The sequence below is a fragment of the Canis lupus genome, chromosome 22 (genome assembly GCF_011100685.1).
Source record: "Canis lupus familiaris isolate Mischka breed German Shepherd chromosome 22, alternate assembly UU_Cfam_GSD_1.0, whole genome shotgun sequence".
In the NCBI taxonomy this organism is placed as follows: domain Eukaryota; kingdom Metazoa; phylum Chordata; class Mammalia; order Carnivora; family Canidae; genus Canis; species Canis lupus.
Genome location: NC_049243.1, coordinates 30,926,987 through 30,945,536, shown reverse-complemented (window position 1 = coordinate 30,945,536; position 18,550 = coordinate 30,926,987). Strand labels below are relative to the sequence as shown.

Genomic DNA, 18,550 nt, shown 5'->3' with positions numbered 1-18,550 from the left:
ATTGCTTGAAGCTGTCTCATGGGTGAAGGGTCAGCAAACTTAATTCTGTATAGGGTCAAATACCCTACAGTATTTAGGCTTTGGGATAGTACAGTCTCTATTGCAACTGTTCAACTCTTGTTACAGTTTGAAAGCAGCCATGGGCAGTAAATATGTAAGCAGATGAGCATGGCTGTGTTCCAGTATAACTGTATTTACAAAGATAGGTGTCAGACTAAATTTGAACTGCAGACCGTAATTCCCGAGGGAGACTGTTAAAATTGCTAGAGCTTCATTATAAATTCAGGGATAAAAAACAACCAAGTGCAAAATGGAAATATTCGCAGTAACTAAAGTGGAGGGAACTAAGTGAATGAGAATAAGGGCATAGAAGAGACTAGACACATATGTTAGGACCAGGTTATTATGTTCAAATCTTGCTTTATTTGAGAACAGTAGTGGTAGTGTTAAGCTTTGAATTTATAAAAATATCTCTGGTAGCATTATGGAGAATGAAAGGTACAGAACCCCAAAGCAAGACTACCTTTAAAAAAACAATTGTAGTTCTGATGGATGGTAATAAATCCTGAAAAAAGGCAGTGGGAATAGATGAAACAGTGGATTAGAGAATGTTTTGGTGTTAGAAAGATGAAGAAAGAATGATAGAACAGGTAAGTAGATTTCAAGTATAGAAATAACAATGCCTTATTTCTATATGGTAAGTGAGGAGGAGCTAGTTTCTCAAGAGTCCATTCTTTTTTTTTTTTTTTTTTAAGATTTTATTTATTTATTCATAGAGACAGAGAGAGAGAGGCAGAGACACAGGCAGAGGGAGAAGCAGGCTCCATGCAGGGAGCCCTACGTGGGACTCGATCCAGGGTCTCCAGGATCACGCCCTGGCCGCAGGCGGCGCTAAACCGCTGCGCCACCGGGGCTGCCCTCAAGAGTCCATTCTTGAGAATGGTACCCTTCTCTATAAATTTTCCTTCTTGGTTATTTCAGTCAGTCCTGTAATTTCAGTTATTACCTAATTGTTTTTTACTTCCTAGTGTGTGGATTATAGTTAAAACCTTTCCCTTGATCTCTAGACCTGTAATTTGAAAAGTCTTTATCAAACTCTATCAATCCTATCTCAAATACATTATGTTCAGTATATTCAAAGGCTCCATGTGACCATAGCATTACTTACGCACTGCCTCTTTTCCTGGAGGTTAGCTAAATAGAAGTCTGAAGACCTCATCTTCAAGCTTGCATTAAGAGATCATAATGACCTAACACCCACTCACCTCCATCCCGTTTTTCCAGAAGGCAAGGTGAAATCACATTTCAGTGGGAAAGTAAATTGAAATGAAGAAAGAAGAATATTTAGAAATCAATGTTTAGGGGTACCTGAGTGGCTTAGTCAAGTGTCTGCCTTTGGCTCAGGTTATGATCTTAGGTTGCTGGGATCAAGCCCCACTTTGGACTTCTGCTTAGGAGGGAATATGCTTCTCCCTCTCCTTCTGCCCCCCCGTCCCCCCCCCCCCCCCGGCTTGTGCGCTCTCTCAAATAAATAAATCTTTAAAGAAAAAAATCAGTGTTTAAAGGGGAAGAAGGAAGATTATAGCTTGAGGAAGGAGACAAAGAATTATCTTTTGGATAATAGATGCTGTAGTAGATGTTATTCGTGTCCTAAGCCATATCTATACTTTGGCATTTATCTCCATACTCTCTACTTATGCTTGTGACTTTCTACCTGAGAGCTTTCTTACTGGCCATAGAGACGTTCTTGGCTTATGGGCAGGGCATGCCAGAAATGCCAGAGTTAATGCCTTTAGAAAGGTTTTCAATTGGTGATGATGGATGAGGTATTGGTGGATAAATACCTCATTTTTCTCATCCTTCAGTTGGGGTAACTGAGCCACGTTCTGCATCATTCATCAGAGTTTTCCAGTAGAATCATGCTCTAGTTGCCCATCAGGATAACTGACTAATGCATTCCTTACTGACTGCCTTCCCTTCCCTGTCTTACTTTTGATCCCCTCACCAGTGTTTTTCCTGACTCCCCTCTCAAAACAGCTACTTTTACATAATTCTTTGAATCAAGTCTGCTTCTGGGGAAACTCAAACCAAGGTAGACACTTTAGCATGATGATAATAAAATTTGTTTAGTACTTATTAAATACCAAGCATAACTCAAAGTGCTTTATAATACAATGGGAAAGGTACTATTTTCACCCTGTTTTACAAATGAGACAACTGAGTAAGAGAAGGTTAAGTAGCTTTCACAGATCACAGCTAAAAAAATGACACAGCCTACATTTGAACCTAGGTCATTTGTCTCTAAATTCTGTACTCTTAACCTGGTAGACTGAGGGAGAGAAGTGAGGAATAATGAACAAAAAAGAGAGAATGGAGATAATTTATGGAGTAATGGCCTGTAGAGAACATTTCTGTGTTGTGTAGAAGGAAAGTAAAAGGAGTAGCTTCCTAATGGAGTCCCCATTTAAGCAGCAAAGAAGTGGGTTAGATGATCTAATCTAAACTAAACAGTTTGGGGTAGGAATTTGAAGTAGCTAGAAAGATTGTCAATTTTTATGGTAGATGTACCTTTATTGTCAGAGAACATAGCTGGCTCTAGACCAGCATTCCAATGATGTTGATGAACTCTCAGTAATTATTGTTAGGGTTGTTATGGATTATTAAAGGCAAAGTTTGTAAAATATGAATGTAGAAATATAGTATATGAACAGAAAACTCTCATGAGAAGTAATATATATACTAAACATTTAAAGGACAGAAAAAGGACCTATTAAAGAAGAGTGAGAAAGAATCATCATAAAAGGTAGAAGGAGCACTAAAATAAGGGTTGAAGCCAAGTGGTAGGGGAAGGTTTTTAAAGAAGTAGACGGACAATACTCATACATGGAAGAATATGAAAGATAAAGTCTGAAGCTAGGGAATTCAGTAGGCAACAAGGAAGTTTGTGGTATTGTCTCATATACTAGTAGGAGTTTGATAGTAAGGGATTGAAAAAGTTCAAGACAGTTTTTCCCTAAGAAATTTAGTGATGAAGAGAAATAGAGAACTATTTAACTATTATTTTTTCTTCATTTGGAGGAGGCCAGTAGACTTCTGGGGTTAGAAATCCTAGATAAAAGAGATTAAAGAGTGAACAAAGAGAGGATGTAACTGGTTGAGTAAAATCCTGAGGATGGTGAATAAGATGGGGTCCAGTGTGTGAGAAGTATAGTTGGATGGAGTAATGGCTGTCTCTTTTGGGATGATGGAAGTTGGAGGAGGTGTCAGAACTAGAGGTCTCAGGGACATATTTCCAGCCTTTTTATCTTTCTGTGCTGAATTCTAGATACTTTTTTCCAGTCTCTTCAAATTCTGTATTCACCTGTGTCTGATATGCAGCAAACCAATCTAGTGAGTCTTTAATTTCAGTTATTATATTTTTCACTTTCATAGAAGTTTGATTTGATTCTCTTTCATATATGCTATATTCCCCATACACTCCAGATATTTTAAAGCTAGTCTTTTGTTTCTTTGAATTTGGTAAGCATAGTTGTGTCTGAAAATTACACCTGCACTCTGTTTTGATGTTTTTCTGTTGTCTATTTTGGCTAGTCCTCAAGGTACCTTTCTATCTTTGTGGGCCTGCTTATTTGACTGCTGTCAAACCCTTATGGTAGCTCTCTAAGGCCTGGGGTGAATAAATTGTCCTTAGAAAGTTTTATGGTTGCTTCATGGCTTGAGTCTTTCTTATCCACTTAGGCTATGTGTATCTGCAGTATAAATCTGAATGAGGCATGGTTTAAAGTCCTAATTTTTCAGAGACTCATCTCCTCACTCTCTACTCTGTCTTTTTGTTATGCTGCTCTGCCCACTGCCAAGGTGGTTTTATTTATAGTTCTTATCGCCCATCCCCACCCCCATATGAAGACTTCTAAATAGATCAAGAGATTGAAGCTATATATAGGAAAGATTGAAGCTGTATTTAGGAAATCTGTTTGCATCTCTCTCCTAGATCAGTTTGAAATGCTGAAATCTTTTCTTGTTACTAATTATCAGCCTAGGAAAGTAAATAAAAGTTTTCTACTTAGTAATCAGACTACTGTTCCTCCCTAATTTATTCAGTGATGCTGAATACAATGATGAGAGTATCATTACATTAATTACACAGGAGAAATAAGTCTGGCTTATATAGAAAAACTTCAGTTTGCATATAGTGTTTTATAAATTAGTTGATTTTTAAAAAATTGGTGTTGTATCCAGTAAGCTGGATAATTCACTTACATTTTTGTGGATTACTTTGTACTTTCTATAAACACAGGTTATCTACAGTAAAAATGCTTTACGGTTTTCTTTTTAGCTATTATGATCTTTATTGTTGTTTAATTTATTGACTTCCAGATAAAGTAATTACCAGATTATTTTTTTCCTGCCTTACTGAGGCATTTCAACACAAGTAATTGTTAAGTTCTATGAAATACTTTCTCTTTTTTCTATTGAAATGTTTGTATTTTTTCCTTATTTTTTTATCCTCTTGAATTACATTGATTAATTTTACAATTTATCTTTTTTATAAGTTGCTGAGCACTCAAATTATGTTTAGATTAGTGGCTTTTTTTCTCTCAATTTTTAATTGAGATATAATTCATATATCATGAAACACACTATGTAAAAGTACACAAATCATTGGTTTTAGTATACTAACAAAGTTGTGCACCAGAACATTTTTCTTCACCCACAAAAGAAATCCCATACCCATTGGCAGTCACTCCTCTTCTCTTTTCCATCAGCCCCTAGCAACTGCTAATCAGCTTCCTGTTTCAATGGATTTGTCTAATCTAGACATTTAATATAAATGGAATAATATAATTTGTGACTGTTGGTGGCCTTTGTTTCTCTCACTTAGCATACTACTCTCAAGGTTCATCCATAAGGTAGCATGTGTCTACTCCATTCTTTTTTTTATGGCTGAATAACATCCTGTTGTGTGGATGTGCCACATTTGTTTATCCACTTGTCAATTGAGAAACATTTGGGTTGTTTCCACTTTTTGGCTTTGGTAGTGTTTTTGCTTCTTTGTTCATGGGAGATATTTGCTTGAAATTTTCTTATTTTGAAATACTCTTCAGATTTTGGTATCAGAATTATACTAGTCTCAAAATAAATTGGGAAAAGTATCTTCCTTTTATATTCATAGAAATTGAAATTGTTTGAAATAGTGTGCCAGTGAATTAAGTATTTGAAGGAATTTTCTGGTGCAGCTACTGAATCTACAGTTTTCTTTGTGGGAAGGTTTTGGCTAGGGATTCACTTTAACAGATATAAGTCTATTCAGACTTGTATTTTTTCCTTGTTTTATATTGAGAAGTTACATTTTTCAATAGAGTTTGCCCTCGTAAATTGTGAAATTTATGGGCAGTGTCTATAATGATGTCCTCCTTTTTAAAAATATTTTATTTATTTATTCATGAGAGACACACAGAGAGAGGCAGAGAGAGAAGTAGGCTCCATGCAGAGAGCCCATGCGGGACTCCATCCTGGGACTCCAGGATCCCGCCCTTGGCCAAAGACAGGCACTCAGCCACTGAGCCACCCAGGTGTCCCTGATGTCCCCTTTCTTATTTCTCATATGGATAGTTGTGGTTTTATTTTTTCCCCCGACCAGTCTTGCTGGAGCAATCTTTCTTCATTAATCTTCTCTGGGAACCAGTTTTGCTTCCTTGATTTTCTCTATTGAATGTCTGCTATTTTATTTGATATGTTTATTTGATATCTATGTATTTTATTGATATATGTTCTTACTTTTGTTTCCCTCTTTTTACATTCTTGCTGTTGTTTCTCTAGCTTCTAAAGTTGAATGTCTAGATCATAGACTTTCAGAATTTGTTTCATTATATGCATTTATATCCATGCAAAAAGCTATACATTTTCCCTAAGCATTACTTCAGCTGCATTTCACAAGTTTGGATATGTCATGTATCATTTTCATTTAATTGAAAATATTTTCTGATTTCCATTTTAACTTTCTATTATAGCTCGTTGACTCATAGGCTATTTAAAATCTGGGTTTTGTTTTGTTTTAGATTTCTGAACATTTGGAAATATCTGAGTTTTCTTTCTGTTGGTCTCTAGTTTCATGATCACAATCACAGTCTTTGGAAATTTGTTGAGACTTAGTCTGTGATCCAGCATTGTCTATTGTGGTAAATATTTGCATTAGAAAAGAATGTACTTTCTGCATTTGATAGGTGTGATTTTTTTTTCTAGGTATGTCAATTAGGTCAAGTTGATTAATCATGTTTTAAAGTTTTTCCTTATCCATCATGTTTTGTCTTCTACTTGTTCTGTCAATTAGAGAGAGGTATGTTAAAATCTGATCTTTTGATTGTAAGTTTGTGTTTCTCCTTTTTCTTTACTCAATTTTGCTTTGTATGTTTTGAAGTTCTGTTATTATTAGATGCACTCAGATTTGGGATTGATGTGTTTTCCTATTGAATTGACCCATTAGCATTATGAAGTGCTCAGTTCATCTCTAATAATTCTTCTAGCCTTAACAAGGCCCGTCTGTTCAGAATGTATTTCTTCTGGTTTGGGTCTGTGTCCTTTTATTTAAAAATTTGACATAGCAATTATGAAAGACCTTCCTTTTGTATTTCTTGTAGTATTGGTATATTGACAATGAATTATGTTAGCTTTCGTAGATCTAAACATTTTTATGTTCATTTTTAAAGGATATTTTTGGTAGGTACATATTTCTAGATTGCTATACCCCTCCTTCCCCAGTACTGTTCAACACAGAGAATGAAAGCTATCAATCTTACTGTTATTCTTTTGAGAGCATTTTTTTTCTCTTGTTGCTTTTAAGATTTTCTTTTTATCCTTTGTTTCAGGAATTTGTGCCTAGCATTTGGTGTGCCTGTGTGGTTTTCTTTGCATTTTCTTGCAATCCCCTGAATTTCTTGAATTGAATTTCTCGAGTTGATTTCTTTCCTCACTTTTGTAAAATTGTCATTAATTATCTGTTCACATATTGCTTTTGTTCCATTTTTTTTTCTCTCTTGGATTTCAGTAACATGAATATGAGACCATTTGATTGTGTCCTACATGTTTTTTTTCTCTTTGTTTTATTCATCTCGTTCTTTTCTCTGTGTTTGAGTTTGGATATTTCCCCTTGACCTATCTGTAAGTCCATGAATCCCATTTTCCTCTGGTCTGTTCTGATCTTAAAATCATCTGACAAGTTCTTGATTTCAGATATTTATTTTTTGGAAAATCAACTTGACTTTTTTTTTTAATCAATTCTATTGAAAATTACATCATCTCATCCTATTTTTCCATCTTTGCATCTGTTTTAGATCCTTGCTTCCTAACTTCAGTATCAGTTATCTTGAGTCTGCCTGATTGGTTTTCTTTTGATGACCTGTCACATTATTTTGCTTCTTTGTTTATCTCTTAATTTGTTTATTATGTGCCTAGTATTGTGTGTAAAAAACACAATTTTTTGTTAGTTAACTCTAAAAGTTATTTTCTTTCAGAGTTTTGCTCTTGGCTGTGTTAGACAAGTAGGTTGTGGTGTTGAGAATATCTATCCAATCATGGACTAAGTAGACTCTTCCCTTTACTGGGATTCTGTCTTCTAGACTTCGAGAGACTGGGAAATTGAAGGTCCTGTTGGTCCAGCCTCTCTATTCTCCTGCATCCCATAACTAAGCCTCGTATTATTGAGAAAACTGGCTTTTCTGGATTTCCAGTTTCATTCCAGCTAAAGCACCACTAGTTTTTGGTTTTCTTTAGTAGAGTCCCTCTGCTTAAACTAAACTCAATTTGACCTCACTTTGCAAATGTCCCATGGAAGAAAATGCTAATAGTTTGAGTTCACTGGGAAAGTGCTCTTTTGTCTCTGGAGTTTTAGTTTATTTGGTTCTTAATTACATCCACAGCATTCTTATGCTAGTGGCATTTTTGAAGGAAGAGCGGTGGCTTGCTTCTTTCTAGTACCTTATTTTAGGGAAGTAGAAGTCAGGAGTTTATCTTTGCAAAAAGAAAAGACAGTTTTAAAATGCTTATTTGTATAAGCATAGTGGTATCTTGAACAGTTTTTATCTGTGTTGCCTCCAATAGTTATGTTTTTTTTTTTCTAATATGAGCCTGTTTATCAAAGTACACTCTAGACCAGAGGTCAACAAACTATGGCACACAGATCAAATTGGCCCAGTGACTGTTTTATTTGGCACTGTGAGCTAAGAATGGTTTTGACATTTTTAAAGTTTTTTTTTAAAGTTTTGTGGTACATAAAAATTATATAAAATTCAAACTTTAGTGTTCTGAAGTAGTTTGTAATATAACCACACTTGTTTGTTTACATGTTGTCTGTGTCTGTTCTCATACCATAATGGTTGAGTAGTAGCAACAGATCCTATAGCCTACAAAGTGAAAAGTATTTACAGTCTACCTCTTTACAGAAAAACATTTGCCTATTCCTGTCTTAGACCATAGACTCAGGAATTGTTCATTTCTCATTACTAAGGGAAATTAAAATATTGAAATCTTAATCCTGAAGTTCTTTGAATTTGGGCTTATTAAAACTCGAGTATTTTAGAGTTAAAAGGAATCTCAGAAATAATCTCATTTATCTTATTATTTTACAAATGAAGAAGAAACTGATTCAGAGTGAGAGGTTTTTTTAAATTGAATTATTGTGACTAATTTTTGTTTTTTAGAAAATAGACTCAGCAATAAGCTGATAGAGAAACTAATGATCTGTATCATGGAACAACTTGCAAAAATCATTTGTTCTTATATTGCAGAAAAAATTGGTTTTCCTTAAACAACAAGCTATTAAGATTTCTTCTTTGGAATTTTTAAAGTAAATATTTTTAAAATAAATATTTAAAGAATGTTAATAGCCTTTGCCTTTTATTAGCACCCATAATTCTTTCAACTCTCACAGGTATGAGGTTCTTTTTGTGAAATGACTAAAAATGCTACAGAATCTTCCATATATTCTTCATTAAGTTCCTATTTGATTTAGGATTTAAAGTCTTAAATCATCATAGATTCCAAGGTGAATTGTTAATGTATAAGACTAATTTCTAGAGTTTTCTTTTATCTGTCCATCCTCAGATACCATGAAAAGTTTATTTAAACTTAGTTTTCAACTAAGCTTTTCCTTTAGTCATAACATATAATGGGATGCTAGCTTACTAACACATAGCATTTTTATTTTCTAATGTTGACTATAGATTTTCTTCATTTAACTTTTATTCCTGGTTCTTTTTGACAACTATTTACTTCTGATAAAACAAGTCAAATTAACAAAAACACAGTAAAATCAATTTGTGGGGATTTGGAAAAGCTGATTCTTTAACTTTATATTCAGGAATTGGTGGTTTTAGGTTCATTAAAATTGTAATTAATTAAATGCAAAACTAATTAAATGCATAGGAAGAAGTATTTTAGGAATATATATTAAAGCTGTTTGAACTTTAAAGATGTTCGTTAAACAAAAGAAACACAATTATTGGTGTATATTTGTGAAAATTTTAGTCTTTGATAACTAGATTCAGAAAAGTCATTTTATTTGGTTTATATAGTCTGTTTCTCTGAAGATCGGTTTTGAATGAACCTTGACATTTTTCTAAATTGCATAGAAGGGGCTAACTGATTTCATTTAGTATAATAAAAGAGAAGTTGTTTTTCTAAACCATAACGAGAGATACTACTTTTCATTAACTTTTTGTTCATGTGATAATTCTTGAACATCCATAATATGTCAGGCACTGATGCAGGTGTTGAAAGTACAGAGTTGAAATAGAATTAATTCTTCATGCCCTCACAATGCTTATAGTTGAACAGATTGTCTAAGCAGGTTTATCTGTTCATGTGTAGCACATGATACTACTATTCATCAGTCTTTCTCTTTACTTTTATAGCATACTTTTCCGGGAAATCTCCGGGAATTCAAACTTTAGTGTTCTGAAGTAGTTTGTAATATACTTTATACTTTTAATATATATTAAAGCTGTTTGAACTTTAAAGATGTTCGTTAAACAAAAGAAACACAAGTATTGGTGTATATTTGTGAAAATTTTAGTCTTTGATAACTAGATTCAGAAAAGTCATTTTATTTGGTTTATATAGTCTGTTTCTCTGAAGATCAGTTTTGAATGAACCTTGACATGGTTTTCTGTCTTTGAATGAACCTGTACATGGTTTTCTGTTACTTCCTTTGCACCAAAATCTGCATAAAATAATTTCATGGATACTTCCTAAATGGCTTACATATCCTTTAAATGTATTAATGTATCTATGACTCTATCCTTGATCCTCTGTGTATTTTAGTCTGAGTAGTGCTTATAGCTGAAGCTCTGAACTTCTTTTCTCTCTTTCCTGTCTCCTTCCTCCTACTTTTTCTTTCTCTCAAAATAATATTGAGTACTTTGTTCCAGGTATTATACAAAGAGGCTACAGCACTGCACAAGAAGCACATGGCCTCTGTACTCTTGGCACTTACAACCTGGTGAAGGAGTAGTGCATTAAACACATAACCCCATACAAAATTACAGTTGTAGACAACACAATGAAACACAAGTGTAAAATGACATGAGGGTGTGTGTTAAGGAAACTAACCCTGTCTGGGGACATTACTGAGAAAGTGACACTTGTATTGGGACCTCACAGATGAATGGTGGTTAGCAGAAGATGTGGGAAGGAATACCAGGAAGAGGGAGGACGTTTGTGAAAGCCCATAAGTAATTTAGCATATTCACACAACTGGAAGGATGTCTTGATGACTGGAATATGATGAACAAGTTGGAGGGTGATGCAAAAAGAGGCAGGAAAGCTGGCAGAGGTCAAATCTTGGTAGATCTTTTAAGCCATGCCAATGTTTTTGGACTCTTCCAAGAGAATTGAGGAGATAATAGTAGGGTTTTAGGTGGGGTAATTACCTACTCAGATTTGTGTTTCTATTTTTTTTTAAGATTTTATTTATTTATTAGAGAAGGCAGGGTTGTGCATGTGCAAATAAGCGCCTGTGAGCTGGGGGAGGAGCAGAGGGTGAGGGAGAGGGAATCCTAAATAGACCCAAGGCTTAGCACATAGCCCGAAATGGGGCTGTATGTCACAACTGCAAGATCATGACCTGAGCCAAAATTAAGAGTCAGATGTTCAACCAACTGAGCCACCCTGGTGCCCCTCAGATTTGTGTTTTTAAAGGTTGACTTGGGTATGAAGAGTAGTTTGAAGTGGGGCAAATGTGGATGTGCAGAAATGAGTTAAAAAGCTTTTATAATAGGGGTACCTGGGTCACTCAGTGGCCTTTTGAACATCTGCCTTTGGCTCAGGTTGTGATCCCTGGATCCTGGGATTGGGTCCCACAATCCCTCTGCCCATGTCTCTGCCTCTCTCTGTGTGTCTCTGTGATAAAATAAATAAAGATAATCTAAAAAAAAAAAAAAAAAAAAAAAAAAAAAACTTGGAATAGACCAGGCAAGAGGTGGTGGTAACTTAGATTCAAGAACTATTTACAGGACATAATTGACAAGATTTTGTGATTATTTTGGTTTAGGGAGTAAAGCTGAAGGAACTGTCAAAGATAAGTTTTCACATGCTTGTTTATGCCTATTTTGCTGACATTTTAGTATCTTGAACTCAGACATCTTTAAAATTGAAACTGAGTGGGTCAGTTAAGCAACTCTTTTTTTTTTTTTAAGATTTTATTTATTCATGAAAGACACAGGGAGAGAGAGAGAGAGAGAGAGAGAGAGAGAGAGAGAGAGAGGCAGACACACAGGCAGAGGGAGAAGTAGGCTCCATGCAGGGAGCCAGACCTGGGACTCGATCCAGGGTCTCCAGGATCACACCCTGGGCTGAAGGCAGTGCTAAACCGCTGAGCCACCCGGACTGCCCCAGTTAAGCAACTCTTGATTTCGGCTCAGGTCAGTATCTCAGGGTTGTAAGATAGAGCCCAAAATTTGAAAATAAAATAGAATCCGTTTTTTCCTTTTAGAAACTAATTCTTCCCCATGACTTCCCCAATTTTGTGAATGACATCTCTACCTCCAGGTGGCCTAGGCATACAACTTTTGTTTTGGTCACAACTTCCACTAAATTGGTTACCACGTATTAAGGACTTGACCTTTAGCATGTAGAGTCTGTTCCTTCCCTTCCTTCTCTTCCTCTTTTCTTTTCTCCCCCTCCCCCACTCTCTGCTTCCTCCTTCTCCTGAGTAGCATCCTCTTGCTAGATCATTAAACTGTGTTTTTCATTGGTCTTTGAACTCCTTGAGGACAAGAACTGTCTTTTTCATCTTGTCTTTTTTAGTACCTAACAGTGTGTACCTCAACATTGGAGAGAGAAAAAAAGATAAAATAAAATAAAACAAAATACATTGTTTTCCTCAACTCTTGTTTCTTCACTATAATTCTTACTCTTTGCCACATTTTTTTCCCTCTCTTTCTCAAAGTCATTTAAGGGCTTCCTTCTGTTTAAAGAAAAATTTGGTTTTAGGCCTGTGAGGTCATGAAAAACTGGCTGAGGATATGAAGAGTATGAGTTTGGGTTTTTTCTTTTCTCTTTCTTTCTTTCTTTCTTTCTTTCTTTCTTTCTTTCTTTCTTTCTTTCTTTCTTTCTTTCTTTCTTTCTTTCTTTTTTTTTTAAAGATTTTATTTATTTATTCATGACAGAGAGAGAGGGAGAGAGAGGCAGAGGGAGAAGCAGGCTCCGTGCAGAGAGCCGGATGCGGGATTCGATCCTGGGTCTCCAAGATCACAACCTGGGCTGAAGGTGGCGCTAAACTGCTGGGCCACCAGGGCTGCCGGAGTTTGGGTTTTTTCTATAGTAATTCAGTAAAAATTGCGTCCTGTCCCTTTTTACACTATAGCCCTCACTACTACAAAGAGTCGATTTTTCTGGGAAGGGGATGTACTTGATATTTATTAGCATCCCCATTGTTGAATAAAAATTTTAAAAACTTTATTTAGTGCCATTTTGCATTTTTTAATTTTATAAAAATATTTGCAAAATTCAATTTTTAAAATCATTTAATGTATATTTCTTAGCTTTCCAGTATTGTTACTATCTCAGTAGCTTCATTGTGTGTTAGTATCTTATATGTACATCTAGAGTATATGATTTCAGAGAAAGAAAGTTTGTAGGAGAAATATTCAGATGTCTGCTTTGGAAGTATGTATTTTTCATAGCTTTATATATCCTAATAATGAACTTTCATAATTTTTTTTCCACTTTTAGGAATAAGAAAATTTTAAATAAAAAGAAGTTGAAAAGAAAACAGAAGAGCAAGTCAAAAGTGAAGACAAGAAGCAAGGTAAAACTGCTGACAATTTATAGGGAGTAAGAACTTTTTCATACACTAATTAGAGTAAAAATGCCAAGATTAAAAATGTATAACTAGCACTATTTTTCTATTTTTTATTTTAATTTTTTAAAAAGCCTTTTATTACTTGGTTACACTAGTTAGTTTCATCTTTGGAGCCTCTCATGGCCTGTAGCCTGGAAGTTAGTATTTGGTTGCTGAAAATTATTTACTATTCATTCATGTGATTTTTGATCAGTTCTTTGGCAGAACATATCCATTTCTCGTCTCTTTTTTTCCCCCACTCTGACTACATGTTCTACAAACTGAGTAAAATTGGCTTGTGAGTTGGGACTTGGATTTGGCCTATGCACATGTCATGAGTTAGGGAGAATCTTGGTGTATCCATATTGTTCTGAGCTCCTTTTGATGGTGGGTGGCTGTGCAAAAGAAAAGGCAATATAGAATATTTGAGTTAAATGAGACCATAGAGAGCAAGGATCCTTTTTTTCCCATCTAATGCAGAAATCTTCTCTATTAAATCTTTAACATTTTTACTTTCTACCAGAGTCTTGTCTTTTGAACGGTATCGAGAAGCCAAGACAGGAGAAAGAGAGGAGTCATAACCATGATTTCTAAACAGCTCCGCTTCCGGTTAAAGAAACAATAATAGCTTAGCTTGGCCTGTACTTCATATTTTAAGTTCTAAAGACAATTGTTTCCAACCCTTGTTAATTAGTGTTCTTGCCATTTTGTAACTGAGAGAAATATACATTAAAGTAGTAAACCAAAAAATAAAATTATAGGGGATGAAATTTATCTAGTGGCTCTATCTTGAGACACAGCTGGATCCTAGGGATTCAGTAATGTCATCAAATCTGTGTCTTTATCTCTTGCTTCTGCTTTCTTTTGTGTGTGGGCTTATTACCTGTGACTGAGGACTAAGGCTGCTGGGAGCTCCAACTTCATTTTCTTTGAGCAAGGGGCGATCTCCTTTATTATTAGTTCTAGCAGAAAGTCTTGGGTATGATTTTTGATTGATCTTCATCACTCTGGCCTTAGAGAATGGGGTACTTTGGTTAGACTGAGTTATGTTTATAACCCTGTGATGGGTGATAGGTGAGTACCCTGATGAGCAGGTCATGTGAAATGGGAGGGGGTCGTTACCCTACAGAAAATGTTGCTGGGTGGGCAGGTAAATAATATGTGTTCACTATATCATTTCTTATTACTACTGCTTTTGGAGTAAAAGAGGGAAGTGGAGAACATTCTCAATATACTTGATGTATAGTCATTTGGATTTTCAACCTCTACCCCTTTTCCACTTTTTGGTGTTATGTGAAAACCAGAGTATGGGAATCTTGAAAAATTAAAAAAAATTGAGATTATCATAGTAATGTGGTTGTAAGAAATAATACGGCGATCCTGTATACTTATTTGTTTTTTCCAATTGCTAAGTTATTGCATCAATTAAGGTAGTAAACTTCACATATCGATACTGACCCAGCCTACTGAATTTATTAAAATTTCACCAGTTTTACAAGTACTCATTTGTGTTTGTATGTGTATGTATATTTAGCTCTATGCAATTTTGTCACATGTGGACCATTATCACAGTCAATATATAGGAGTTCCATTACAAGGGTCTTTTTTGCTACTTTTAAAATAGCCACAGACACCCCCCCCCCGCCCCCCCCCCCCCACACACCATCTCCTTAGCTTCTGGCAATCACTTATCTATTTTCCATTTCTATAATTTTTTTCATTTCAAGAATATTATATAAATGTAATCATGGGGATTAGCCTTTGCTGCTCAGCGTAATTCCCTTGACATTTTCCAAGTTGTTGCAAATATCATTAGTTTGTACCTTTTTATTGCTGAGTAAGCTTTCCATGGTAAAGATATACCATGATTTGTTTAACCATTCATCCATTAAAGGACATCTGAATTGTCTCTTGTTTTTGGTTATTTTGAATGAATCTGCTATGAATATTCATGTGCTGGTTATTGAATGAACATAAGTTTTTATTTCTTTGGTATAAATCCAGTACAGTTGCTGGATTGTACTGTAAGGTACATATTTAATTTTGTAAGAAACCGCCGTGCTTTTTTCCGGATGGCTGGATGATTTTACATTACCATTAACAATGTAGTTAAGGGTACAGTTTCTCCAGTTTCTCCGTATCTTTACCAGCACTTGGTGTTGTCATTATTTTTTATTCTAGCCAGTCTGATAGGTTTGTACTATATCTCATTTTGTTTTAATTTGCATTTTCCTAGTGGCTCACCATAGTGAATTTATTAGTTAGCTTCTGTATATCTTCTTTGGTGAGATGCTTATTCATGTCTTTTGCCCATTTTCTAAATTGAATTGCTTATATGTTTTTTACTTTTGAGTTTTGAAAATTCTTTATATATTCTGCATGCTAGTCTTTTGTCAGGTATGTGATTTGCAGGTATTATCTACCAGTCCGTAACTCTACTGCTATTATTCTTTAAATTATAATTTCCAGTTGTTCATTTTAAGTACAAAAATACACTGACTTTTTTTTTTTTTAATATTATCTGGTATCCTATGATTTTGCTAAATCTGCATGTTTTTTTCTAGTGGCTTTTTTCAGACATCTTAAGGTTCTCTACATGTCTTCTGCAAATAAAGAAATTTGTTTTTTAGTAGATATTTTTTCCTTTCTGACTATACCTTGTAGTCATTTTTCTTGGTTTATTACCCTGCATATCTAGTACAGTGTTGAATCTTATTGTTGAGAATAGGTATCTTTTCCTTGTTTGCATCTTAGGATCAGGCATTAAGTCTGTGTTAGCTGTGGGTGTTTCATAGATGCCCTGTATCCAGTTGTGGACATTTCCTTTTATTCCTAGTTTACTTACACTTTTTATCATGAATAGGTGTTTGATTTGTCTCAAATGCTTATTCTGTGTTTATTTAGAGAATCATATGGTCTTTTTTTTAATTATTTTTGTTGATATGGGGAATTATACTGATTCCTTTTCTAGTGTTGTAACCAGCCGATTTTTTGGTCATAATGTATTATCTTTTTCGTATGTTCTTGAATTTGGTTTGCTAATAATTGGTTGCTTTTAATATCTATGGAAGGCATACTTACACATTATTTGTCAATTAACTTTGTTATGTTTTTTTCTAACAAGGAGTATTTCACTTTTCCCCCAATTATTTATGGAAGGAGGGAAGAATTTTGAGACCAGTCGTTTTGGTATTTGAGGCGTACTTCTGATATTTTTTGGAACTTGCATTAATAGAATATCTTAAACCAGTTCTGTATATTTATAATTTAAATGTTGATCTCAAAAGCACGATTGTGGTTTGATGAATAAAATACTGCGCTCAACCAGAAATTGACTAGTTTTAATAATTAAATTACCAATCATGAGGGAGGCCTGGGTGGCTGGCTCAGTGATTGAGTGTCTGCTTTTGGCTCAGGTGGTAATCCTGGGGTCCTGGGGTCCTGGGATTGAGTCCTACCATCAGGCAGGAACTGATTCTCCCTCTGCCTATGTCTCTGCCTCTCTATGTGTCTCTCATGAATAAATTAATAAAATATTTTTTAAAAAATTATGAAGCATGTAATTTTTAGTATTTATTAAAACTGATAGCTAGGAGAGAGCTTCAGGAAAGCATATGTCCATAATCTGCAGAAATCTAACTTCCTAACATTACCAGTATTTGAGAATGAAAACAGAAGAATTGATTAAAATTAAGATGGTTTTGTTGTTTTTTTTTCAGTTCTGATTTCTGTTGAAGTCCCTAAATCCACTTTTAAAAGAAATAAAAATTTAATTCAACATTTGTAGTAGGTCATTGAGACTCTGTAATATACATCTGGTGTCCCCTAGAAAAGCACCAAATTAATATTCTGTGATACTACAACAGTTGAGCTTTGTTGGCTCTATTCCTATCATGGGATAAAAGGGTATTCCTATTAGACTCTTTGCCAGTCTCCAGCCCTTGTCAGTTTGGTTATTGCTGTGTTACTTAGAAATTTGTGAAATGTAGAAGAAAGGGTACTTACTATAAATTGAATCAGTAGACTTAGATTATCTTTGTTGTGTCACTTAATGACTTCTGTAACTCATCTAGCATGTTTAATATTTAATTTTTATTTAAAGTGAGAATTGGTGATGATGGAAAAGAATATGAAATTGAAATATTATATCTTCTATTTCAGTCTGAAAACTTGGAGAATACAATAATCATACCAGATATCAAATTACATAGCAATCCTTCTGCATTTAATATTTATTGCAATGTACGCCATTGCGTTCTGGAATGGCAGAAAAAGGAAACATCGTTAGCAGCTGCATCCAAGAACTCTGTGCAGAGTGGAGAATCAGATAGTGATGAAGAGGAGGAATCCAAAGAGCCCCCTATCAAGCTTCCAAAGGTAAGTCACTAAGTTCCACATGGATGGATAACCTACAGATGTTTTGGCTATAGTACATATATTTGCAGCACTAAAATACCTTGCAGTTTATAAAAATGTGCACTAAAAATTAACAGCGCTTATGGGTAAAAAAAAACAGGCCTGGGGCTGACCAGGAAAACTCTGCAACTTTATAACTGGTTGTTAACAAAGTCAATGATTGGTAACTCAGTTATGAGTACTTGGCAGCCCTGGAAAAAAGATTAGGGGCTTTTTTTTGTTTTTTGTTTTTTTGATTAGGGGCTTTTAAAAATGTACAAAAGCAGTAAAGTGGGAATAGTGGCTTGTAAACACTGAGCCATTGCAGGTAGAAGTGGAACTCTGAGCTGGTGGGCTGCTATTAAGGTGAGCATAAGCAGAATTGCAAACTACCACAAGCCAAGAGCCATAGAAAGCCAGAGGTGCTCCCTTCTGGGAAAGATAGAAAGCCAGAGGTGCTCCCTTCTGGGAAAGGAACCCTTGGTACAGGTATGCATTTTTATTTTTCTAGAACTAAAACTAGAAGGGCCCTTGGCTATGTAGCTGCTTAGCTGAAAGCTTTTGCCTTTTCTGCCTAAGAATATAATTGTACTCTTGCTATTTTGGCTCCCCTTGCCTATGAGAAAAATTACATATGAAGCAACCAAACTTCTACATTGTTCTGCTATTACTTCTCTTTACCAGAGATATATAAGCTAATTGGTATTATAAAAACATGTATGGTATTAGACAAACTATTCTTAAGATATTCCCTTCTTTTAGGTATTAATATATTTCAAGACTGTAATGTTATTTCATATATATATTTTTTCTGTATTG

General features: G+C 34.9%; 1 protein-coding gene across 12 annotated transcripts in view; it reads left to right on the top strand.

The window, feature by feature from the left end:
• Positions 1–18,550, top strand: part of MYCBP2 (MYC binding protein 2) — a 258,986-nt gene that overhangs the window by 15,485 nt on the left and 224,951 nt on the right. For all 12 annotated transcript variants that reach the window (XM_038569798.1, XM_038569796.1, XM_038569801.1 and 9 more), the window contains exons 2-3: positions 13,228–13,303; positions 17,498–17,713. In XM_038569798.1, the coding sequence (XP_038425726.1) occupies positions 13,228–13,303; positions 17,498–17,713 (292 nt within the window). The remainder of the gene's footprint in view (positions 1–13,227; positions 13,304–17,497; positions 17,714–18,550) is intronic.